General features: G+C 36.1%; 1 protein-coding gene across 1 annotated transcript in view; it reads left to right on the forward strand.

The window, feature by feature from the left end:
- Positions 1-810: 810 nt before the first annotated feature.
- LOC123692973 (vacuolar protein sorting-associated protein 13) overlaps positions 811-26,162 on the forward strand; it is a 36,247-nt gene continuing 10,895 nt past the window's right edge. The window contains exons 1-53 of the mRNA XM_045637831.1: positions 811-1,132; positions 1,231-1,317; positions 3,084-3,281; positions 3,407-3,630; positions 3,743-3,881; positions 4,114-4,312; positions 4,841-5,126; positions 5,244-5,358; positions 5,696-5,930; positions 6,829-6,962; positions 7,073-7,196; positions 7,282-7,434; positions 7,806-7,980; positions 8,343-8,536; positions 8,618-8,687; positions 9,297-9,447; positions 9,586-9,845; positions 9,928-10,065; positions 10,147-10,249; positions 10,377-10,618; positions 10,991-11,146; positions 11,391-11,630; positions 11,907-12,116; positions 12,279-12,548; positions 12,768-12,934; positions 13,212-13,345; positions 13,463-13,623; positions 13,702-13,851; positions 14,449-14,674; positions 14,997-15,143; positions 15,354-15,547; positions 15,788-15,925; positions 16,284-16,436; positions 16,906-16,992; positions 17,083-17,216; positions 17,402-17,510; positions 17,741-17,938; positions 18,294-18,450; positions 18,783-18,901; positions 18,981-19,205; positions 19,389-19,604; positions 20,488-20,529; positions 21,401-21,604; positions 21,750-21,887; positions 21,952-22,098; positions 22,542-22,690; positions 22,967-23,098; positions 23,390-23,605; positions 24,069-24,234; positions 24,611-24,833; positions 25,154-25,329; positions 25,588-25,707; positions 26,003-26,112. Coding sequence (XP_045493787.1) covers positions 1,033-1,132; positions 1,231-1,317; positions 3,084-3,281; positions 3,407-3,630; positions 3,743-3,881; positions 4,114-4,312; positions 4,841-5,126; positions 5,244-5,358; positions 5,696-5,930; positions 6,829-6,962; positions 7,073-7,196; positions 7,282-7,434; positions 7,806-7,980; positions 8,343-8,536; positions 8,618-8,687; positions 9,297-9,447; positions 9,586-9,845; positions 9,928-10,065; positions 10,147-10,249; positions 10,377-10,618; positions 10,991-11,146; positions 11,391-11,630; positions 11,907-12,116; positions 12,279-12,548; positions 12,768-12,934; positions 13,212-13,345; positions 13,463-13,623; positions 13,702-13,851; positions 14,449-14,674; positions 14,997-15,143; positions 15,354-15,547; positions 15,788-15,925; positions 16,284-16,436; positions 16,906-16,992; positions 17,083-17,216; positions 17,402-17,510; positions 17,741-17,938; positions 18,294-18,450; positions 18,783-18,901; positions 18,981-19,205; positions 19,389-19,604; positions 20,488-20,529; positions 21,401-21,604; positions 21,750-21,887; positions 21,952-22,098; positions 22,542-22,690; positions 22,967-23,098; positions 23,390-23,605; positions 24,069-24,234; positions 24,611-24,833; positions 25,154-25,329; positions 25,588-25,707; positions 26,003-26,112 — 8,741 coding nt within the window. The 5' untranslated portion in view covers positions 811-1,032. The remainder of the gene's footprint in view (positions 1,133-1,230; positions 1,318-3,083; positions 3,282-3,406; positions 3,631-3,742; positions 3,882-4,113; positions 4,313-4,840; positions 5,127-5,243; positions 5,359-5,695; positions 5,931-6,828; positions 6,963-7,072; positions 7,197-7,281; positions 7,435-7,805; positions 7,981-8,342; positions 8,537-8,617; positions 8,688-9,296; positions 9,448-9,585; positions 9,846-9,927; positions 10,066-10,146; positions 10,250-10,376; positions 10,619-10,990; positions 11,147-11,390; positions 11,631-11,906; positions 12,117-12,278; positions 12,549-12,767; positions 12,935-13,211; positions 13,346-13,462; positions 13,624-13,701; positions 13,852-14,448; positions 14,675-14,996; positions 15,144-15,353; positions 15,548-15,787; positions 15,926-16,283; positions 16,437-16,905; positions 16,993-17,082; positions 17,217-17,401; positions 17,511-17,740; positions 17,939-18,293; positions 18,451-18,782; positions 18,902-18,980; positions 19,206-19,388; positions 19,605-20,487; positions 20,530-21,400; positions 21,605-21,749; positions 21,888-21,951; positions 22,099-22,541; positions 22,691-22,966; positions 23,099-23,389; positions 23,606-24,068; positions 24,235-24,610; positions 24,834-25,153; positions 25,330-25,587; positions 25,708-26,002; positions 26,113-26,162) is intronic.

The following is a 26,162-nucleotide window of genomic DNA, read 5'->3' on the forward strand; positions in this document are numbered from 1 at the left end:
TATCGCAACTTATCGCGGAGGTGTTTACCACAGTGTTATCACACCACACGGCAACTGTCACAATTTTTCTATTCTATTTTGTGAAATAATGTCAAGATGCGCACAGTGCCGCTTTTAGACCTACCAGTGCCCTGGGCGAGATTTATACGGCGCCCCCTATATATATATATACGGCGCAAATAATGCGGTTCATTATCGCGTTTTAAATTCAACTTTATCTCATAGTTCATAAAGATTAAATTTGTATATTTTCTTTCCATGACAGTCTCGTGGGGCCGCATCAATGATCGAGTAAACATGACTCGATTATTTGTCTTGTTCATATCGCTAAACGATACATCGACGATTATTAGAAATTGCATTTAAATAAATATTTACGTAAAAAAAAAATTAAAAAATACTTACAAATGAAAGATTGTTCCATCTTTTTAAATATTTGATGTGTTTGACTTGTTTCTGCAAGACTTGACAGCACAAAACGGAATTTTTAGCGGAGCACTCGCAGACGTCCTTTCGATGTTTTACGAATACGCAGAGTGTTTGTAATCGATTACGCAAGTAGTTTTTATGAAAGCATAAGATTTTTCGATTCGAATAATCTTAATCTTATACCTCGGCGAAAGGGGAAGCGCCTGTGAGTGTTATCCATTACTTAATGATCTTAGGTAATTACTTAGTTTATGATATTGTTCCTTTATTATTTTCTAAAGTCTATACTTGGCATCTTTATATATTTAATCTGTTTTTGTCATTTTCAAAAAAAAAAAGAACGCAAATGTCACTATGTCAGTTTCAGACTTTAGTTGTCACTACTTGTCACTTGTCTGAAATTGCTCCGGGAAATTGAGTTCAATTTCAAATTTAATTATTTGCGTATTATTAAAAAGGTCCCGTATTGTGTAATTTACGTGTATTGAAATTCTCAAATATTCTTTTCCCATGCTAGCAATTATCATTGGAAACGCGTGGTGCGATTTTCTGACTATGACTTAAATAACTAAATAATATTTTGTAATTATACAAAACATCGCAATGGTTTTCGAATCTATTGTAGTGGATGTTTTAAACCGGTTCCTTGGGGACTACGTTGAAAATCTAAATAGATCACAGTTAAAATTAGGAATATGGGGTGGTAAGTGTTTTTGTCATGCACAGTATGATGTCATACGAAATAAACTAGGTACTTGCCTACAAGGTTGATATTTATTTACTGCACCTTTATTATTACAGGCGACGTTGTATTGGAAAATTTGATACTTAAACAAAATGCTCTTGAAGAACTCAATATTCCAGTACAAACAGTATATGGTCACTTAGGTAAGAAGAATTAAGTATTTGAATGTTAGCATTGCTGTTGTGATAATTAATACAACATATTTTGCGTAATTTTATTTTTAATTCTACTAAAAACATTTAGGAAAGGGTAAACTTCAAAACCAGTTTCAAAGAAATTTGGTATATGCAATAGGTACCTGAGTACCTGATTTTGATAGGAATAGGTTCAGAAAACTACTCTTCTATTCGTATTGATTTAATTACTATTCTATTCTTGATTGAAATTAATGATTGTTACAGTCATTGCGTGTTTTTTATCTTTTAGATAGGTAATATAGATATTGTTCTTATAGCAATGCGATATTATGTTATGTGCTACCTACATCTTATTTTTTTTGATGATGAAAACTAAAAATTTACATGATTAGGTTCATACTTGCCATTATGACACGCTATAAGTTGAATGACAAAAAATGAGTCTATGCTAATTGCTAAGAGCACAATTTTCAATTTTTTATTCAATTATTTGAACAGCTTTGAAAAACAATGTCAAATATAATATATCTATTATTGTGCTATTATTATTATTTTATAACATCAAGTTGAAATTTGTTTCTGAAAATGTATGAAAAAAAAAATCATTACAAATTCAAAATTAAAGTAATCCTCCTAAATACTTAAATACAGAGATATTCTTTTTGGAAATCCACATTCTATATTTTTATTATACATAATTATATATTATGTAACTATACAATATTGGCGTTTGCTTTGTAGAAATGTAAATTTTGCAATGTGAGTTTCACTAATATTTTCATAGGTTACTTGTTATACTACCACTTTACATGGTGTATGTACACTGTATGTTAAACCACATTTTAATTCAAAGGCGGAACTCATTTTATGTATAAAGTATTATTATGAATTATTTATTTGTTGTCAAAATTGTTCACAAAAATATGTAGAGGTGAAAAAATGGATTGTTAGCAACCATAAACAGAACACTATTGAATTTTAATTAGATTACATTATCACATTTAACATGCGATGTAGGTAACTGGGCCTAAAGGCTATGGAGTTCAGACAGTGACATCATAGCCTCAAATCAAGAATTGTTTTTATTGTGTGTGTGACTCACACTAACTCAATTTGAAGGTCAGCAGCGATTGACCTGTTTATGTGATGGTATTATTAGATTTCACTGCATATTATCACTGGTAGTTTCTAAATATACATGATTTGTATATTAATTAATAGTTTCTCAATTTTTATTATGTAGCTTTAGTAAATACATATTAATTTGAAAACTAAATGATGTTAGTGATATTATTATGAAATCCCGAGCAGTATCAAATTATTTTTGATATATTATACCAACTAGTGGTCTGCCATAAAGTATGAAAAAGATAAGAAATGCACACAACATATTATCAATTTTCAAGTGTATACATTACATGCTGATAATAATATAATTTATTATACTTATGAAGTAATAATCAGTCTTAATTTAGCATCAACTACTTTCTCAAAAATGTTGGTAAATAGAATAAGGCTTTTTTGTTAATTTTATTGATCAACATCAATTTTAATTTTTTTTTTGTGTCTGATAGTATAATGTACTATATTATCACACACATACATAATTTATAATAAAAATAAATTGTTTTATGAATATTATTGGTACACACTGATACTGGTAGACAGACCTACCAATATAAATAATGAGAATTTTAGAAAAGGCACATGAGAATTTTATAAGGTTTTAAGAAATTTATAAGATGCTATCCAAATTGAAATACCTTTCACAGGAAAGTTAGTGCTCAAGATACCATGGAAAAATTTATATGGCGCTTCAGTAGAAGCAACAATAGAAAGACTCTTTCTCATTGTTAATCCTAGTGCTGAAGTAAAATATGATGCGGAAAAAGAAGAAAAAATGGCTCTACAAGCCAAACAAGCAGAGCTTGCAAGGGTTGAGGAGGCCAAAAAGAGAGAAGCTGAAAAAGGTTTGTAAACTTTACATTGATTTGTTAAGGGGTGTTTCTTCAAATTTAAGACTAATATCTCACTATGACTTCATATTGTTTTTATCTATTTTTTATAGTTTTACTGAATAAATAACATGTTTCAGATGAAATTAAATTGGATGAAACATTTGTTGAGAAATTGGTGACTCAAATAATAAAAAATGTCCAACTCAAAATTACTGACATTCATATTCGTTACGAAGATAGTATAACTAATCCTAAAGCACCTTTTTCCTTTGGTATAACACTCCACAATTTATCTGTGCACACAACTGATGAAAACTGGAAACAGACTGTAATACAAGAGGCTGTCACTAAAATCTTTAAAGTGAGTAACATTTCTTTCGTTTTTTAATTTAATTTTTTTGTCTTTTGCTGTGTATGAAAATAACAATCTGAGGTTAACTTTATAACTATTTATATGTGATGGATTTCTACAGATTTTGAGCTTGGAAGGATTAGCTATTTATTGGAATCCAGCAACAGAACTGTATTCTAAAACCAGCCCAGATGAGATTAAGAACCGTTTACAAAAAGAAATTGCAACTAAAGTAGTTCAGCCTGAAAATTATAATTATGGTATGAGTAACACAAATTAACTACATATGTCTTTGTAATTGCATGCAAAAGCAATCAAAATGAACAACTTAACCTTTCGAATGATTATTATTGATGCCATTACTAGTATGTAATGGATAATAACTTTATAAATAATCATTAACTACTATATTTTATCTTCTGAAATACAAATGCTTTGTTTTATTGCCAATATAGTAAATTATACATTCATAGACAAAATTGAAATTTTCAGCACTCGGTCCTATAAATGCGACGGCAAAATTAAAACTCAATCCGAAGCCTGAAGGAGATACGCCTAAATTTAGTATTCCTAAAGTAATCCTTAGTTTACATATGGAACAGCTTGCTGTTAATCTTAATAAAGCACAGTACCAAGATATGATGCTGTTAGCAGACTCCATGGATCGGATGAGCAAAGGAGCACCATACAGGTTTAAATTTATGATATAATATACAAAGTTTTCATAGCATTAGCATTATATTCATATTTTTGTTGGTTCAAGGTTGATTCTCATAATCCCTAATATTAAGTTGTGTACAAATAATAGCGGTAATCAAATATAATCATGTTCTTATAACAAACTAATGTACCTAATATATTTTTTATGTTTGTTGATCTTTAATAATTTTAGGATGTTTGTGTAAATTTTTTCTCACAATGTGAATCATGTAATTATGTACAATTAATTATACCTCAATTGTTATAAGTTTTTAGCTAATTTTAATATTTTAATATGCTATAGTATTCTTATTGTTTTTTTGTTAGTATCAAATTTGAGAACATGAATATCTTAATTCTAATTTATGAATTATTTAATTGCTGTAATTGTCTCATCAATACGTGAAAAAAATGGCGTCATCGCCTTATTGTTCTATCTTTAAAATTCAATTAAATTTATCTGTTTACGAAAATCAAATCAAATTAAATGTTAATTTAAAAAAAAAAAACATTATTCCAGAAAATATCGCCCCGACGCAAAAACTTACAAAGGTCACTATAAAGAATGGTGGCATTTTGCATACAAGTGCATTTTGGAAGAAGAAGTAAAGAGACGTCGTAGGAATTGGGATTGGAACCACATGTTGTCCCACCGACAGCTTTGTAAAGACTATGCTAATGCTTACCAGTGCAAGCTCACTAGTAAGGGAAAAGTGGCAAATGAGTACCAATGTGTGTTGGATAAAGCTGAGAAATCATTGGATCTATTCAATTTGGTTGTAATCAGGCAACAGATTGAGTTAGAGGTGTGTATGTTTATTTATTTTATAATATAATGTAGTAAATACCTATAGGTCGGGACCTAGTATTTATTGTATTTTGTAATTGGTTGCTTATTGCATAACTTCTTTTTGTAATTTCAGGTGGAAAGATTAGGCAAATTGGAAGCAGAAGCAAAAAAATCTCGCGGTTGGTTCAGTGGCTGGTGGTCCGGAGCGAGTTCTAAGGATGAGGAATTATCAGAAGGAGTTGCTATCAGTAGGTTTTACTACCAATCAGTAACAAATTAACATATCACGAGAAGACCGAGACCATATTTATCTATGTCATAAAATTAAAGACCCTAACTATTTTTCATTCATGATCTGCTCTGATCAAAGCATGATTTCTTCTCTCCTTCATCTTTTTCGCTTATATTGGGGATTCATCTTAATGAATCCCCAATATAATAAGATGTATTCAACACATGAGTAAAATTTCAATTCGAAATTTTTAAGAGCTTTTTTTCAATCAAGCAACTGAACGAAATCTTCAGTTTTCATAAAATAAGTACAAAATATATTTTCAAATATGTTATCACTTGCTTACCCTACAGTGAAGCAATTCGAGAAGGCGATGACGGGCGAGGAGAAGGAGAAACTATTCCGCGCGATCGACTACCAGGAGAACACGGCTCCGTTGCACTTGCCCATCGAATACGTGGCTGTGGAGGGCAGCTTCTGCTTGGACCGGCTGCAGCTGGCCGTGCGGCACGACGTGGAGGTGCTGCGCGCGTGTGTGGAGCACGTGGAGGTGGACCTGCAGCAGCGACCCAGTGCCAATGCTCTCAGGTACATATACACTAACAGAACACTTCCGCTTGGACCGGCTGCAGCTGGCCGTGCGGCACGACGTGGAGGTGCTGCGCGCGTGTGTGGAGCACGTGGAGGTGGACCTGCAGCAGCGACCCAGTGCCAATGCTCTCAGGTACATATACACTAACAGAACACTTCCGCTTGGACCGGCTGCAGCTGGCCGTGCGGCACGACGTGGAGGTGCTGCGCGCGTGTGTGGAGCACGTGGAGGTGGACCTGCAGCAGCGGCCCAGTGCCAATGCTCTCAGGTACATATACACTAACAGAACACTTCCGCTTGGACCGGCTGCAGCTGGCCGTGCGGCACGACGTGGAGGTGCTGCGCGCGTGTGTGGAGCACGTGGAGGTGGACCTGCAGCAGCGGCCCAGTGCCAATGCTCTCAGGTACATATACACTAACAGAACACTTCCGCTTGGACCGGCTGCAGCTGGCCGTGCGGCACGACGTGGAGGTGCTGCGCGCGTGTGTGGAGCACGTGGAGGTGGACCTGCAGCAGCGGCCCAGTGCCAATGCTCTCAGGTACATATACACTAACAGAACACTTCCGCTTGGACCGGCTGCAGCTGGCCGTGCGGCACGACGTGGAGGTGCTGCGCGCGTGTGTGGAGCACGTGGAGGTGGACCTGCAGCAGCGGCCCAGTGCCAATGCTCTCAGGTACATATACACTAACAGAACACTTCCGCTTGTGTCAAAGTGGAAACACCGAAGGAAAACAGTTGAGTTAATCGTTAGACTACAGATACAGTGGGAGTCCGACATCAAAAAAATGTCCACTATGGAGTTTTCCTTCTCCACCTCTCTCCCCCTGTAGCTTACTCGACAGACACTGAGATTTAAAAAAAAAATAATATATCATATACAATTTTTTACAGAGTTGATGTTCAAATGAAAGAATTTACTGTAACTGGTGTACGTCAAGACGAATTTGAACCGAAATTGGTCACTTCAAAAGAAGTTTCTAAAGATGTTAATCTTTTGAATGTTCTGTTTGAAACTAACCCACTAGGTAAGTCCACAAAAATATAATACACAAATTTTATTCGTGTAAAAGATGGATTTATGTACAATATAAAACTGGTTGGTTTTGTAACAAATTAATTTGTTTTAATATTTTAGATGGCACTTGTGATCAGCGCGTAAAAGTGCAAGCGCGCCCGTTGCAAATGATATACGACGCACAAACTGTCATAGAAATAGTCAATGTGTTCAAACCACCCACCGAATCTACTGCTTTAACAACGTAAGTATAGATCTGTGTTTTGTACGATTAAATTAAAATATATACATAGTTTTTTTCAAATAAACTTATAAATACTCTTCTACAGATTGCAAGCAGCTGCTGAGAATAAATTGTCTGATTTGAAAGAGAAGTCGGCTCTGGGTATGCAGTATGCTGTCCACCATCACACGTTTATAGATTTGGACATAGATATCGCCTCTTCCTACATCATTGTTCCTCAGTCTGGAAAATACAAAGGGTAGGTGCTTTTTTCCGCCTTTTTGCGTATTTTAATAACATTTTTTTTTTTAAAGATTACCCCTGGTAAATTGTGGTAAATATTTCTTTCTGACCTGACGCACGTCGCGACGGAGTGATTTTATGTCTGTAGATGTTGTAATTAATTTATGTCTGGAGATAGTGAGTAGGTAAGTAGAGAGAGAGTGATATTAGATACATTTTAAATTGGGTATTTGTGCTGAAAAATGACATGTAACATTTGTAAATCTTCCACATTTCTTGCAAAATAAATCATTTCATTTCATTTCTAAATGCGATAGAAATATTCTTTGACAACGCGGACGAAGCCGTGGCCGGAAAGATATAAATCAATGGATGTTGGCATAACAGAACGGAATCGTGCGTGGTGATCAAGCTGGGTGCGATCAGCGTGAAGTCGGAGCCGCGCTCGCAGCAGCTGGACGTGCGGCAGCTGCACCGGCAGGGGCTCGCGGACGACGCGCTGCTGCTCGAGATCGCACGACACAGCTACGACAAGATGGCGCTCAGGCTCACGCAGATGCAGGTCGGTGGCACTGGATATGGGTGCAATGTAACGCAACGCAACACAACACAACACAACTCAACACTACACAAATAAACACAACACAAAACAACATAGCACTGAATATGGGTGCAATGCAACGCAACGCAACACAGCACTACACAAATCAACACAACACAACACAACACTATACTACACAACACCACACCACACACAACATATTTAACACACAGAAAATAATACAGAAAAGAAGTAATAAAGAGTGAAACATTTATCATTTTGAAAAGGCGGTTTTATCGGCTATAAGCGATTTCTGCCAGGCAACCTTTGCATAGGATTTGTAAACTTATTTGAATTAACATGGAAATATATTTATGTTTCAGATTGTAATTGCAGCACCCAATGAAGATTGGCATTCTGCGATTGTTTCGAATATTTCCACACCGTTGCACTTATTGCAACCCACCAATTTAGTAATACAAATAGACAAATGCCTCATAACTGATGATCCTAGAATGCCAAAGATTAAAATACGTGGAGAGTTGCAGAAAATTGCTGTAAGCGTTTCAGAAGATAGGTATGATACTTAATTCTATAAAAAGTAGAGATGTATTTGTGAAAGTTTTCGAATGTATTTAAATGATTTATTTTTTTCTAGGTTACTAACATTGTGTGAAATTTTGGTGAGCATGCCATTACCACGTTCTGAAGAAACAACTCAACTGAAGGTAAAATACCTTTCTTGATTTATTTATATTATTTAATGAGTGGACTTATTTAAATATAATTTATTTTAATTGAAGATATTTTGCTACAAATTCGCATACACAGTAACTGGGCGCGTTATTGAAAGCCAACCTCTAGGTCAAGAAGGAACCGGCGTAATAAATGGCGTAATTACAGTAGATGTGACTAATTACACTGTAGATTAGATAAAACAAGTGTATTTCAAAACATTAATAAATTTAGTTAAAGGTAAAAATGATAGAAGTCAAGTTCTTGTTGATTAATTAAAAAAAAAGAGAAGTCTGAAGTACAATTATTAGCTGAGTTGGATTCAAGTGGAGCGTAATTTAGTTAAAAATAGTACAAAAAATAAATACAAAACTGAAAGAAGTTATGGGTTTCCTATAGTTTCTGCATCTGTAACTTAGATTATGTTATATTTTGTCATTCGTACATAAGAAGTATTGCTGCGTACTGTAACTAAATAGTTTATTTTGAACTTAATGTAACGGTGTTCTTAATTGAATTGTAGTCGGATGTAATGTCAAAAAATCCATACAGGATTCCATATTTCCATTTCGTTGATAATTATAGATGTGTATTATTTTTAGGCAAGTGACTCGAAAGCATCGAGCCTTTCACTGTTAAGGTATTTGGACCCTGCCGAGAAATTAAGGAGAGATACAGCGCGGTCTAAGCAACGAAAGAATGAGGAGCAAACTGTACAACTCACTGAGCTTGAGGCATTCTTCATAATGAATGGTAATTATTGTCTGTTAAGAGGAGTCCTCCTTTGAGAAATAACCTTTCCAAAAAGTTCTTAATACCACCTTATTAGATTTTACTTTCAATTATGCACATGATTACCATATTACCATGTTATTTAACAATTATTTGCAGAATTAACTCTAAGCGTGAACCGTAAAACGATGGATCCGTCTCAAGGTTACGACAAATTCTTAGTGTTTTCGCTAAACCTTCTGGAACTAAAAGCAACGCAGAAGACATTCACATTAGAAGCCACGGTTCGTCTGGGATCTGTTAACATGCAACACCATAGAGTTGGACACAGCACTATTAACATGATAGAGACACCTCTCGTAAATGAAGATCAGACTAAGCTTGAAGACCAATACTTATTTGCTGTCACTTATAGTAATGTAAGTGATTTCTGGAGACTTACTTGGACAACTTTTTATTAATTTACTTGTTCTTTTCACGGAAAAAATGTATTTTTTATAGGTTGACAAGAAATGTCCAGAATTTAGAAGCCATTACGGTTCTGTGGAACAATTAATCGAGTTGGACTTTACTACCCTTACCTTATTGCTTCATCTGCAAGGATTGCAGGAAATTTTAGTCATTGTCAATAACTATCAGGTAAAGTGTCGTGTGTAATACAGGTATGCTTAAATTTTTTAAGTGTTAGCGGTTATTTTCACACGATATTTATTCTTACAGACACGTCTCAACGCCATACAAAGTTCCGTGGATAGATATGCTAATGCTGGCCCTCTCGAAACTATAATGGAAGATGAGGAATTTTCTCTGACTAAATCAAAAGGTAAGCTACATTGTTATCATTATATTGAATAATTTCTTTAAACAAAAAAAAAAAAAAAAAAATAGTGATTCGAAAAATAAAATAGTCTTTTTCTGCTATTTGTTGCTACAAGTTTTACTTATTGCAGATTTACAAGCGAGTGCATCAAGACCGTCTCACCGGAAGCAAGTGGAGAGCATACAACTGAAAGTGAACGTTAAGATCGGGGCAGTAGAGATCCAATTCGCGACAGATGTGCGGCCACTGTCCATAGTGAAGCTACAGGGAGCCACTGCGGGCTTGGTGCTCAAACCGTCCTATACCCAAGTGGACTGTGCTATTGCTAACATTAAAGTGGAGGATTTGAACCCTAGTACTGTTCATAAAGAGGTATTTATCATTTTATTTCTTGTGAATTTGTTACTAAAAACTTATGACGTTTTTCAGGGGCTGCGCTATTATCATATACCTAGAATTCATTCTGAAAATTGTTTTTCTTTTACGATTTGGATATTAAGATAGATATAAGTTACCTAAGTTAGAAGTTACATATTGTCATTATTTATTCATAGTTTATTGCTCTGAAATAACTTAACTAGGAACTTAATCTAATTATAAATAAAACAAATGGCGGTCTTATCGCTAAATAGCGATTTCTTCCAGACAACCAGACGTACGGAAGGAAGTTAGTTTGAGGAGAGCAATAGGACAGAGCATAAATATATTATTCCATAATCTTATGAAACTTTTTTATTGTTATAGATTTTGAAAGTTCTAGGCGGTGACGTAATGAATGTACAAATAGTGATGTACAACTTGGAACAGTTCCCGACCGTGAGCGACGTCAACATGTCTATAGATGCTCAGATCAATTGTTTGAGAATCGTCTTCCTTAACTGGTTCGTCACTTCTATGCTGGTAAGTGAATTTAATGAATATTATTGATGGAATTTAGTATTTATTTATGTAATCTACATAAAATTAAGGTTCGTTGGAGGCGAGGAACTTTAAATTAAAATATATAATATAGTTATTTATTTATTGAAAAATAAATGCATATTAATTCTGTTTTTTTTTTTAATATTCATTCCTTCTTGAACTTATCCTCATATTTGGTGCGCTAGAAAAACAGATATTTAGACAAGCGTTCCCAAACACACAGGAATTCCTAAACAACTTCCAAGCGGCGCAAGAGGCGATCATAGAAGCGTCGTCCCAAGCGGCGGAGGCTGCGCGTGCCAACGTGCACACCGCGTATCAGAACTCGACCAAACTCCTACTACGAGTTCGTTTAGCTGCTCCAATCATTGTGGTGCCGGAGAACTCGGTCAGCATGAACGCGATGCTACTCGACTTTGGACGGATGACGATCAACAATAAGTTCGTCGATCTGCCTGTTGCGGTTAGTAGTATTTTTGGACTGATTTACTGTCTGTACAAATTTAATTTATTTAATTTAAAAGTTTCAGAAATGTAGTGTTAGTCAGAAAATTATCTCTGTTTGAAACAAATTGAGAAAGGCTGTTAAACACACTGTCAAAAATATTTGAGGTTAACTAAACACAAAATCATAATCTGCATAAAGCACGGTTTTCATGTTAAATACGTTCCAATTTTAATATGATCCTTTAAAGTATGTATTTGTAACATGTCAATGACATGTTAATATTGTGTACAGGACGTGAGCAGCAAAGTGACAGTGGACGAGCTAACCCTCGAGCTGGAGGAGCTGAAGGTGTCGTGCTGTGTGCTGGGCGAGTCGAGTATAGCGCATGAGCGCAAGCTGCTCCGCCCGACCAGTTTCAAGCTGTTGGTGAAGAGAAGCCTGTCTGCTTGGTACGAGCCGCTGCCCGACTTAGATGTGTCTGGACGGATGAACACTATCGCGGTATGTGCTGGCAATTTTATAAACTGTGGGCGTAGTATTCAAATGATAAGTACTACGACCACAGTTTATAAAATTGCCACTATAATGATAAGTGTGCATATCAATTCATAATTTCCAATTATTGATAATATGTGTATATTGTGTTGTGAACTTTATTTTTAGATCACAGTTGGTCACAGTGACTACAAAAGTATCATGAAAATACTCAACCAAAACCTTCAAGAAGGACAAATTAAAGCTGAAGAAGTGAAACCACAGCAAAATGTACCGAGAGTGACTTCTAAGCCTACCGTTAAAAGCCAAACAAGCAAAGTGACCACGAAATCAACTACGGCGGTTGTGATACAAAAGGAAACTAAGAAACCTCGCACAACTATAAAGTTCTCGTTCACTATGGACAGTTTTGTTATTGATCTCATGAACACGATTAGTGTAAGTATCATATTCAAGTACATTTTTTTTTATAATGAAATGTTTTGTGTGAGTGTATTTTTTTTTGTTTCTTCATGGCAAGAAGATATGTGTCAGTGTCGTTTTGAAGACGCGGGCAGTTTAAATTTTATATGTAGGAATATGTATTGTATTCCCAATCGCGCGAATTTCACATTATGTAATGTGTTACAATAAAATAATTTCCATTCACCATTCCAGGCGGAAGAATCCCAGTTCGTAAAGGACGTGGAACTAGCTCGGTTCTGTATGGCGCTGCTATCAGTTAAAGGCCGCATGTTCTCAGACAGCTCGCTGCATACCTCCGTGCTGCTGGTCGACTGTACGCTTGACGACACGAGACCAGCTCGGGGCGCTAAGATCACCAGGTATATTTGAAGCCGGTAAAGGGTTCGCAACTCATAAAGGCTTTCTGAATGTCACTCGCACACTCGTCACACGCTGATTGACAAAAATAAATGATCGTTACGCGTTAAGGTCGCAGTCAAAATTTATTATAGTTATAGGTAAATCTGTGTTTTGATTCTAATGATAACACCCGATGGACGGATTTTTTTTTATCTACTTACTTAAAATAATTTTATTGATGCTCATGAGTGAAAATATGTTAAAAAAGATGATATGATTGTATGTATTTTTACGTAGGTATTTGGAACGACGCCGTGAGAAACAAGAAATAAAAGATGAAAGTGATGTTTCGGAAAATATAATGGAGGCCCACGATAAGATACGAAGCATGATTGACATAACATACACAATGAAAAATTCTGATACTTTCAGTGAGTAATTAATTTAGTTTTATTATGTACCAGTTTATATATTTTTTAAACAAGATAGAGCAATTTAATTTTCTTCGTATCTTTACTAAACGTTAAAAAAATTTGTGTTGTTTACAGTTGACATGAGAATATTCAGTTTTAACTTGATTTTGGCAATGGATTTCCTAAATAAAATAGCAGAATTCATGACGACCGGCCTAGCCGATGACGGTGCTACAACGAAATCAAAAGAAGACGTAAAAGTCATTAAGTCGAGTGAGAAAGCGGACTCTCAGACGGTACTTTTAACTTTATCTTGTAGTGTATATTCTTTCTAAGAAATTGTTCTGACCTAAAATTAATGCTTAATTCTTTAGAAAAAGAAAGTATCCGTGGCATCGCAACCGTCCGCTTTGGATCAACCCGAACGACCATCAATGATGACAGTTAATATTAAAATCGAACAGCCAGACATTATACTCGTCGAGTCTTTGGAGCAGAAGAAATGTGATGCTCTCGTTTTGAATGTAAGTATAGCTTACGTTATTGTTGTTAATCCAATATTCAACGATTGACATAAAATGTTGAATACATAATGTTATGTATACATTATATTAAGTACATAATATATATCATTTGTGTGTATTTAGTATATTTGATATAAAAATGTTGACCAGTTTCGAAACTTTCTGATATAATCTGTTTACCTTATCTAATATATTTTGTCAGTTACAATGACGATATACAAACCTATGAAAATATATTATTCATTATATATTTTTTAATTTACGTCATAATTATTGTCAAATCCATACTAATATTATAAATGCGAAAGTAACTCTGTCTGTCTGTCTGTTACTCAATCACGCCTTAACTACTGAACCAATTTGCATGAAATTTGGAATAGAGATATTTTGATACCCGAGATAGGACATAGGATAGGTTTTATCCCAGAAATCCTACGGGAACGGGTTTTTCTTTGTAAACGCGGACGAAGCCGCGGGCGGAAAGCTAGTAGCTTATAAATATCAGTTTATATGTATCATATCAGACGTCGTAAATCAATGTGTATGTCGTTAAACTGGTTCCTAACTTTCCATTAATTTACAAACGTGTCCGCCCAGATGGAGGCTCGCTTCAAGCTGCGCCGCAGCGAGAGCCAGCTGGTAGCGGACGGCGGCATCTCCGGGCTGCAGATGGTGGTGCGCACGCTGGGCGCTGCGGCGCGGGCCGGCCCCCCGCGGTACCTGCTCGCGCCTGCGCACCTGTCGCTTGCGCTCGCGCAGCCGCCCGACAGCGGCATGCATGTGGATGTGGCGCTCACGGATATCAAGATTACTGTGTCGCCGGGTGAGCTTTTGTTTTTTTTTTCTTCTCAAATATCACTTAAAAACCATGATTCTACAGACACTTGACAATAATAGTGATTGCGGGTATTATGTGTTCTTTTATATGTAAAAGGAAGTTATAAACTACTTTTTACGTTAAACCATTTCTCATATTATAGTATATCCACGTACGATACTGAAAGTATGTCCAGATACAACGCGAATTTGTTTAGTTATGTGAGTTAAGTGATTTAAAAAAATCGTGATGGTAACCGAGTGTTATGAACAAAAAAAAATATAATAACACGACAGACCAATTTTTTATATAATAATGTTATCAACAGATATAATAGCGCTACTCAACCGCGTCCTGGCCACAATGACAAGCAGAGAGGAAGATAATGTGGAGCAAGAGAATAAACCGATCTTTTACAATAAGCTATGGGACATACAGCCATTTAAAGCTTCGTCATATTGGTTCCTGAAAACTGGTAAGAAAAAAAAAACAATAAATATAATCACTAAAAACTATAGGGTTGGAATTCAACTAACACTTAAATTAAATTTATTGATGTTGTTGTCGTAATTGACAAGATTAAAGATACTCGAAAGTAAATTACTTGCTGATAACAAAGGAGAGAAGGAAAACTTTAATTAATTTATTTTATTTGTAAGACTATTATGTACGTAATTTTCTACAGAGGTGGCAGAAGAAGCGATACTTCTTGAAGAATCATCAATGGAGTTAGTCCCCAAGCCACCAGTTGGTGAAATTTGCATGCTCTCCAGTCCATCTATTGTGCTCGCTTTGGAAATGGATATCGGTAATGAAACCATACCAGTGCTGGTCATGCAGGCCTCACTTAGTGGACAAGTTAAGGACTGGAGCTCAGAGGTAAGTTAATTAAGTGTTCTTTATAATTCCTTTTGACTCAAAACATAAGTGAAAAAAAGTGTATGTAATCACATCTACTATGACTTTTTGGAGAGTATCACAAAACGCAAATTAGTATTATAATCTCGCAAATACAGTAATTTAACAAACTTAAATTTATGTCCATAATATGTGTGCATTAAATGTCTCAATTCTTTATAAAATACCAACATAATATTATGTTATTTTATTGTATGGTAGTTCTACATGGAATGTATATGGGCAATGCAAGTGTCATACTATAACATTGGTCGCGCCATGTGGGAGCCGCTGTTGGAGCCTGTGGAAGTTTTGAAGGATTATCAGTATCGTCACATACCTTGGGAACTTAAAATGGAGGTATGTACTGGCAGATTAAAAAAAAATAAAAAAGAAGAATGTGGTGCCTTTTTTTTAATTATATTGGTATTGCTTGCTTGATCAATAGGAATTGTCTGCATTTTGTGTTTGAATTTGAAGATTTTTTATAGTCTAGTCAGATAGTAGGAGTTGTTGTACTAAAATTGATGACATTACAAATATTTTGAATACTCACACAGCTGATTGAAGACCAGACTAAGATGTCAATTTATGTTTTTAATTCATCTTTTTAAATTTATCTTGACAATTTATATTATTATTAATTATTCCCCAACTATTTACAATCCAAAAATATACTAAATCCTTCTTAAAACCTTTTATATGATCCACACATCAGATAGTAATGCGTCCCGAAGAGACGCAATCAGCGATCGACACAACCGACGAAGCGGCCAACATACAAGCTGTTGCGATGCGTCAACCAAACACGACGATCACGTTGTCTAGCAGTGAGCCGCTTGAGATCACTATCACTAGTAGTGGGATGGAGGTGCGTATATTTTACTAAGGCTGGTTGCAGAGCTTGACCGACCGTCAGTGCGTACCGTCGGTCCTGACGATACGCATCAACAATTTTATGACTATGACACTAATACGCATGACAATACGCGTGCGTATGGTCGGTCTAGCTATGAACGGTTTTATGAATTTCCATACATATGACAAGCGCGACTGACGTACGCACTGATGGTCGGTCAAGCTCTGCAACCAGCCTAAAGTAATTGAAGTACTAAATAATTATAAAGTATTTGATATTATGTCTTAATATCGGCTTCATTTACAATATATAAACATAGATTCTGTTCGTTACTGTAATGCGATTGTTAGGGAAATATTTAGGGAGGGAGATGAGTAGAGAAACGACTCTGTAAATGATGTCTCGTGTTTTTAAATTCTTAACATGCAATGGATGCATGCGATGGACATCGGAAAATTTAATTTTTATTCTTTTTTTCTAGGTCCTAACATTACTTGGAAATTCATTTGCAACTGCAATAGCTGAAAACGCTGATTCAACTATGGTGGCAAAGGCGAAAGTGGAAGATGTGAGTACAATCATAGAAAAGACTCACTTAGGTTTTAAACTTTACACACAATCTAATACTCATTTTTTTAAATGTGTTTCATCATTTTAGAGTCCGACCAAACAATACTTGGGAGCTCCATACGTTTTGCACAACTGTACCGGTTTGACAATCAAACTAATATTGCACAATAATCACGACTTTGCTGTCTTTCTCACGGAAGAGTATACAGCTTCTGATTATAGGTAAGTAACTATTTAACAAAAGTTAATGTAATCCTTTAAAGCATATTGGTTTGTGTGTTTTTTCTCGTCATAACATCACTGTACAAGGTCGCCCAATAATCAATACCTAATTAATGACAAAGTAATAATTAATAAAAAAATATTAACATTTACAAAATAAAATGTTTGCAATCTTGAATTTATAGAGAAGTTGTGTTGGAGCCAGGCGCATGTGTGCCGCTGCAGTTGAAGCAAGGCGGTATCAACGTTATGAAGCTCAACGAGCCGCCGCCGCAACTCAAGCTTAATATTAAGGTTTGTTTAAGGAATCTTTTATTATTATTTTCTAAGGAAATTAGAAAGACATAACTTTGAGTTGGCGACATATTATTTTGAATACATTTTCTGTGTTATTTCGCTATGATATTGCGTTGGAATTTTCATATCACATTTTAAAATCAATTGTGAAAATTGTCTTGTAACTATGTGTAAATAAGTTTTTGTCGTCATCATAATCATATCTTACGTTACTTATAACCCTACAGTTAGTGGAGTTGGACGAAGAACTCCAATTGCCAGTGGAACGTGCAGACAAGCGCTACTTCACCCTGGGACGGCGTGGTTCGGGCGAACCTCGCGCCCGCAACGTGACGCACGCCGCCGCTATGGAGCCGCGCGGACTCATATCCGATGTCGTCATGCAAGATGCTGCGCTGCATATCTATCTGCGCAGCGTGGTTCAGGTACTGTAGTTGCTAAATGAAAAAAAAAAATAGGTATACTAGCTGAAGTGTAGCGGCTACACTCGCTTGAGTCAAAAGTATAAGTTAAGTATTATTTACGCTATACCCAGCCAGGAAACATATGAAACAATATCCATTGAAATTTCAACGTCTTGGCCCGTCCGAGTCACAGTCGGGCCTGAATCGGTCACATAAATATTATACAATACTTTTTTATCGCATCGAAAGAGTCCCAAACATCCTTTGCATCCAGAATTTGTGTTACAACGAGACTCTGTAAGTAAAAAAAATTATACAGTTCAAATTTATTCTATATTCGACCTCCACCACAACCTAATTGGAGGCATTTCCTTAGGTGACGAACACGCTAGCGGTTGGTGTGTGCGTGTACTACATGACGCTGAGCGGCAACGAGGTGCGGCTGCTGGGCGAGGTGAAGGCGGGCGGCACGCTGCGTCTGCCGCTGCAGGCCGTGCACACGCCCACCGCTGAGATATTCTTCTCCGTTGAAGGTAATGTGACAAGGAGCCTCGAAATTAAAAACCATACCTAATAATACAACGATACATTTTAGTAGAAGAGAAAAAAATGCGGCATTCACAAACACATTCATTTATTCAATAAGACTTCTTATAAAATCACTTTTGAATCATTATAACATTTTTTTTTACCACCAACGAACCTGCGTTCGAACTTGCCGTACCGTGGCAACGCCTAGCCTCTCTGGTGGGCAAAATCAAAAATTAAGACCGTAACACCTTTTTATATTTATTTCACGCTAGCTTACTTTCACTTTGTGTTTACATCTGTGAATGATTTTATAAATATTATTAAATGTTTCTAGGTTTTACTGTGTCCGTATCGCCGTTTATCTGGCGAGAGCTGCAACAAGAACCGAAAATATCTAAATTATTACAATGTGACTCAAAAGATAAAAACAGTGGAGAAAAGTTCTATTTGAGGGTAAATATTATTATTCATAATAATTTTAATCCATGTAAAAAAATATTCACTATATAAAATCAATTATTATTTATTACAGGCTGTTGGAACAATGGAACAAGTATTCTACGAGCACTCCAACCGGCATACATTCGCGTCATCGTGCTACGACATCGTGCTAAAGCCGGCGGTCAAGATGCAGAATTGTCTGCCCGTGGACATTGTTGTGTCTCAACTTGGCTTGAAACGCACGCAGTTGTTCAAACCGGGCGAGATGTTCCATTTGTCGCATTTGGCACCGAATAGGGCTTCTATTGTTGTTATGGTAAGAAAAGAAACTTTTTTGGCATGTTTTATAGTGAAGTGAATTTTTATAGACTTTTAGTCAACCTTCTTATAGGCAATTTTGGAGTCTAGTTTATTATGTCTTATAATTAATAAAAAAAATTGTTTACTATTTCGAAACTATTACAATATTCGTGTCTATAATGCATTGTTTTCTTTCCAGATCCAAAACTACCTGGACAAATGCTGGGTGTGCACTAAAAACCTACCCGAAGAGGACGCAGAGCTGTCAGTGTGGACGTTCGAGTCGCACGACAGCCCCGCGGTGATGCTGCTGGAGCTGGGCCTGCACAGCGCCGACCTGGAGGGCACGCAGCTGCTGTCGCTCTACTGCCCCTTCTGGATGCTCAACAAGACCGGCTTCACCCTGTGCTACCGGGTAAGTACCGTTCGAGTCGCACGACAGCCCCGCGGTGATGCTGCTGGAGCTGGGCCTGCACAGCGCCGACCTGGAGGGCACGCAGCTGCTGTCGCTCTACTGCCCCTTCTGGATGCTCAACAAGACCGGCTTCACCCTGTGCTACCGGGTAAGTACCGTTCGAGTCGCACGACAGCCCCGCGGTGATGCTGCTGGAGCTGGGCCTGCACAGCGCCGACCTGGAGGGCACGCAGCTGCTGTCGCTCTACTGCCCCTTCTGGATGCTCAACAAGACCGGCTTCACCCTGTGCTACCGGGTAAGGATTCGACTCTACGATTGGGTTCAACTTGCGGGACGTAAAATGATAACGCTGCCCAGATTTTTATTTATTACGTGTTTACTTACGTTATCGTGCAAAATTTTTTTTGGATAACGAACAAGTTCGGCTATACCTATTTACTTTTATTATTAAAATATATAAAATTTAAGGAGTCAACAAGGAACAAATTTTGTAAATTGAAAACATACTGACTTTTATTATTTTGAGGGCCTACTGATATTGTTTCAATGAAAAAAATTAACAAAATTTAACGTCTTTTTTTTCAATTACTACCGAATTTCAAAGTGTAAATGGATAATATTTATTTTTCAGAATAAGATGTATGTTTTATTTAGCATTTATGAGATTGGAAACATTTTATTTGCCTGCAACTTTATTTTTGAATGATTTCTAATAGAGCATAAGTTCTAATCAAAAAACCCTAAGAAATATAGGAGTTATTTCTTATTGATATTTAATTTGCCGATACAGTGTCAATTTCGTTTATATTATGTAAGAAAATATTAATACTGTATAATATGAACAAGTTTATTCTGTAAGTCATGAATATTTCGTGATTGCAGAAATCAAAGAAACCAGAAAAAGATTCCAGCACCCCCAATAAGGTATCAATGTGATGAAAAATAATCAGCAGCTTTAGATTTACTATGCCTCTTTACTTTTTAGTATTCCTACATCATCTCCATGTAACCTACCTTGTACATATTTACAACTCAGCTTGCCTGCGATTAATAATAAACCATACCTAGCTTTCATTAGTATAACCCACAAAATGATAATTGTAAATTATTGATATAACTGCGTTTTAGCATTTTGAGTTTTGTTATTAATTAGCGTTGTTTTATGATAGTAAAATGGCATGCTTCGTAGATATATAAGCGTGTTTTTGATTGTACTAATGTTTTTTATTTGATGTAACTGTTGATGTGAGCCATTGCTGTCTTTTAATTTAGTGTTGAATATTGCAGATAGGACATTGTCGTTGCTGTAAATTTATTAGAGACCACTCCCCTTGTTTGTCGGTGAGTGCAAACGACTTTTAGCAACATGTAAATGTATTGTTTCTTTTTAAACACACAGGTTGCAAATGAGATTGTTAGACAATCTTCAATATATTATATACTCGACGAAAAGCACATCATTTTTAACATCTCATGGGCTTTTAAGCTGCATATCTATAAAATACTTCCGTAAAATATTAACATTTCCCAAACCTTTTTTTCCTCGTATACGCACTTGACACAACTAAAGCATGTTGCATGATCATAACAGAATTTTCATATTGGTCCAACGAGACATTGAATAATAAATCACCATTTCTACAAAATCTAGATCGAAAGGAACACACTATCTACTTCTGTACAGTTCTTCAAGTCTTTGGGTACGGAGGCACCACCGTTAAATTACTCAAACGGATGATGGATTGAGTGAGGAAATATGAAAAACAGAAGGCTAAATGAACTATACATGTTTCAGAACGTCGATGAGACCGGCAATGTAATCTTCCACCCGAAAGATTATAAGGAGCCGATTATGTTCTCTTTCCGCGCCAAAAATTTCTTTGGTAAAAAGAAGGCTGCGATTCGCATCGAGTTCGGCGAATGGTCCGATAAATTCTCTTTGGACGTGCCTGGAAGCTCCGGTGTTGTCATCTGTAAGAATGAGGGTCGGACTTATCAGGTTAGCGCTTCATTGAATTCGTACCACTTCAAACTATATATTTTAGTTATATTATGTCATATTTGAAAGTCTTTTTTATGTTCTAAGTTTTATGATATGAGAACAAACATCTTCGAAGATTTATTAAAAATAATATTGGTTGTAGGTTGCAGTTACGAATCAGTTGACTTTCAACAGTTTGACAAAGATGGTTATCTTCACGCCATTCTTCCTTATCATCAACGAGTGTCCATTCGCCATTCAGTACCAAGAATTTCACCGCTCTGCAGATCCCTGGAAAGAGGTTTGTATTATTAAAATAAAATTAATACAAAAAATTAGCATGCTGATTTTCTAATAATTTCTAGGTGGAACAAAACTCGAGCTCACCTTTATGGCCAGCTGTTGAAAAAGAAGACAAACTTTTGCTATTACGTGTTTCTGGATCAAAGGAACATGCTGCGCCGTTCTTGTATACGGAGCAACATTGCGTCTGCTTAAAGTTGAATAACGAGGTAAGCACACAAACTACTTTCCATGTCATTAATTTATCTATTTGTGATGTCCAAGTAACAAGTAAATTTACTTGTACTCGTTATTCACTATAAAAATATTACAATTTTTTGTTTATTTTTCTGAGTGTATTTCAGGACAGTACAGTTCATTTACATAATAATTTATGATAACGTACTGGTTTTGGAAGAAATAATTGATTTATTTATTATTTTTTTTTTTATGTCAGAGCAAGCAAAGGGGCAGGTGGGCCACCTGATGTTAAGTGGTCACCACCGCCCAAAACACTTGTAACACTAGAAGTGTTGCAGGTGCTTTGCCGGCCTTTTATGGACAAATAAGCTCTTTTCTTGAAGGCCCCAATGTCGTAGTTGTTCGGGAACACCGTAATTATTGTAAAAATACCTAGTTCACTATAATTATAACTTTATAAACCACTCCACAGTACGGCGGTCTGCACGTAGAAGTACAACTAAGCGAAGGTGGCACATACATAACGGTGCGCCAGTACCGCGACGGGCACGCGCCCGCGCTGCTCGTCAACTGCACCGACCACACGCTCACCGTGTACGAGAAGGAGAACGTTAATGTCAGGTGAGAGCAAACAAATTAGAGGCTTTGTGTATCCGAGATAATTTCTGAATTATGCTTATGTTTTATTATACATGGTCATTCAAATAATAATTAAATTTGTTAGCAACTGTTGTGTTCGCATAATAACGCGTTACATTCATGTTCATATTTTTTAGGATTTAAGGTAGATAGTTATTAATATATTGTGTCCCATAGAAATACGAAATAATGTTTACTGCCGGATGTTTCAAAATATGATGTTCTTTCGGAATTTGTACATCTCGTTAATTATTTCAGAAAAATACCTTCGATGAATAGGATGTTGTACACCTGGGATAACCCTGCGGGTCCAAGAACACTTATTTTTGAGGGGTATAAAAAGAAAGAAATTGAGAATGATTTGAGAAAAGACGGAATTGGAGACTTCATGTGAGTATCGTTATTTTTATTTGTTCACGTTGTTTACACACTTCCATTACACTTATTTTACACTATTAAAAACTTAATTAGCTGATAATTTACCATATTTAAAAGTTGTTATAAAAATAAGCAACTTTTGGAATTATGATTGAATGTTTGTTACATATAAATTCTTATTAAAATTAATTAAAAATTTATAATTATTAAAATATATTTACAGAACCTAATCGTACTTTTATTACGATTCAACAAATAATTGTTTTTTTTTTCATGTTCATAATATGTTTTTTTTATAAACAGGATATCCGAAACCGAGCGACTATGGTGGGTATCGTTCCTGGACGGGCTGCAGCGCGTGGTTCTCGTAACGAGTGACGCGTTGCTCGCTAGCGGCGCGCACACAGTGGGGGAGGCGGAGCCTGTGCGCACCGAGTTCGTGTTAGCGATACACGGCCTTGGCTTGTCGCTCGTTAACGATCACGATCTGACGGAGATACTGTATATGAGTATATCCAAGTGCGTCGAACTGAACTTAAACATTTATTTATTTAATTGAACTGCTTTTAAAACGCTTTTGAATCGTTAAAATATATCATTTAATATTCATTCATTTAATTTAATTCTTTTGTATAACGTAGGTAACTATACTGTTTCGAAATTAATGGGAGAAGCCACTGGCTCCTGAGACACAGTATTTAACTAATTCAGGAGCCTATGGATTCATATATAAGCTGTACCTATTTTTTTATGACAATAAAGTTATTTATTTATTTATTTATTTAATACTTACCACTGTTTTGGAAAGCAGAGAGAACAAAGATCTCATCGAGATTTTGTGCTTTTACCGACTTGCTTGTGAGTGTTTCACGCTTCGTATACTTGAAACATGTTTAATTAATAAAATATTATTTTCGTCTAATAAAATCACTTTTAATTTTATTTATGCGGGATCCAGGATATAAGGGTTTATTTTTTACAGTTCTGGTATTATATGGGAACAATGCAAGATGGGTTCACGACGGTACAAGAAGATTGAAGGCCAGAAACTTGTACAATATGAAGAAGCATACCAAAAGTATCTAACTGCAAAAATGGTTAGCGATACTGAAGTTTCTCCTCGAGTGCTTATTGATGAAAAGATTGAGGTAATTTTTTAATTTGCTTTATAATTAATGATTTTACTTGTGTCTTTATTTATAATATTATGTTACAACAGGATGTGTGCAATTTTTGTGACATAATTTGTATAGTTGTTACAATTTTAATTCTTACCTAATATAGACTTAAGTTGTATTTATGTAATGATTTATTAAAATAAATAGATGTGGCGACATTGTAGAATAAATTCATTGTTTTGTTAATGTTGCGTCGCGTTACAAAAGCGTCTAACACACAATTCCATCATTTGACGATCGCACATTTATTTAGAAGAATTTTGAAAAAATAACCATTCATGTATTATTGTATAACATATAGAGTTAAGTCAATTGTTTTAAAGATTACATAAAGACACACTATCAGGTGGACTTCGCCGAAATGCGTATACTAAAGCCATCAAGCCGTATTCTCCGTCGCACGCAACAGCCGGGTCTATGGGCGAGTCTCGGCATGACGGCGCATTCACGGCGTTTGCACGCACGTCTGCACCGCCTGCAAATTGACCAGCAACTGCCCCTACCAACGTTCCCCGTGGTATTGGCCCCCGTGCCACCACCCCGGTCGGTGGCTAATGAGGATCCTAGTGGTGAGTACATACATTGTTATATCCAGGTCTATCGACGAATCTCGGCATGCAAGTGGACCAGCAGTTGTTGCTGCCAACGTTCCCGGTGGTTCATGCCCCCGTGCCGCCGCCCCGGTCCGTGGCCAATGAGGATTCAAATTTGTTATTTTACTGACAGATAAACTAAACAACTTATTCAGAAGCTTTTATTATTGAACTACTATAATTAACATGTTACAAATGCATCATTTTCGACTTCTTAACATTATCCTCTTTTCAACTTCCCATACCTCTAATTAATTTCTAACATATTGTTAAAAAACGTGCTTTTGTTGTAACAGGCATGAAGCCATTCATCGAAGTGTCTATAGTGGAGCGTATAATGGAGCACAGCAAGGTGCGACAGTACAAGTACTACAAGATGCTGATCCAAGAGTTCCACGTGAAGGTCGATATGGGACTTATAAATGCACTCATGGGCATGTTCCCGCAGCGATCTCTCACGGAACAAGAGGCTGTGAGTATAATATAATAAATATAATAATTATAAAGGTTTAGGTTTCATTCTTCAATCAAGTATTTAATCAATTTCTTTAAGTAACTAAAGAGCAACCCGTTGAAATTTTTGAATGAATCCTGGGACGAGGATGTTACATAAAATATCAATTCATGCTTACCTATAAAAAAATTGTCACTTCACTTCTATTCTTTTTTACTAATATTCTGTTAAATATTGGATGATATTTAATATTGGTATTAATTCTGTTTTCTCTAGCTGGAAGCATTCCAAGCCGATTTAGAAAAGGCAGGTCAGCCTCTTGAGGATTTGGCTGCCTTAGGTGCTGCTTCTGATTTGAAAAACTTCTACGACAATCTACATTTATCACCGCTGAAAGTAAGTATTATTTTCCTCTTTTTTTCTTTATTCAGCTAAAAATGATATTAACTCATACGAATCTAACAGATTATAATATTCTGTTACGTGGGATTGATCTATCAATAATGGGATTGGTCTATCAATAATCAATAATGATAGACTGTGTGGAACGGTTGTGTTGTATATCTAAACATAAAAATAAATATTATAGATTTGAAATTAACTCATGCCTCGCGTTAAAGTTATTTTGACATAAACTTTTCGGTGCGAAGTCGTATGATAAAGCTAGTTAAACACAAACATTTCCATACAGGTGCACGTATCGTTCTCTCTGGGCGGCGCCAGCCAGCTGCCGACATTCGTGGGCACCGTGCTGCAGAGCATCGGCGTCACGCTCACCGACATGAACGATGTTGTATTCAAGTGAGTATGTTTTATAAGATATCGACTATTGACACTTATATTTTTATACA

The sequence above is a fragment of the Colias croceus genome, chromosome 7 (assembly GCF_905220415.1).
Source record: "Colias croceus chromosome 7, ilColCroc2.1".
NCBI classification, from domain to species: Eukaryota; Metazoa; Arthropoda; class Insecta; order Lepidoptera; family Pieridae; genus Colias; species Colias croceus.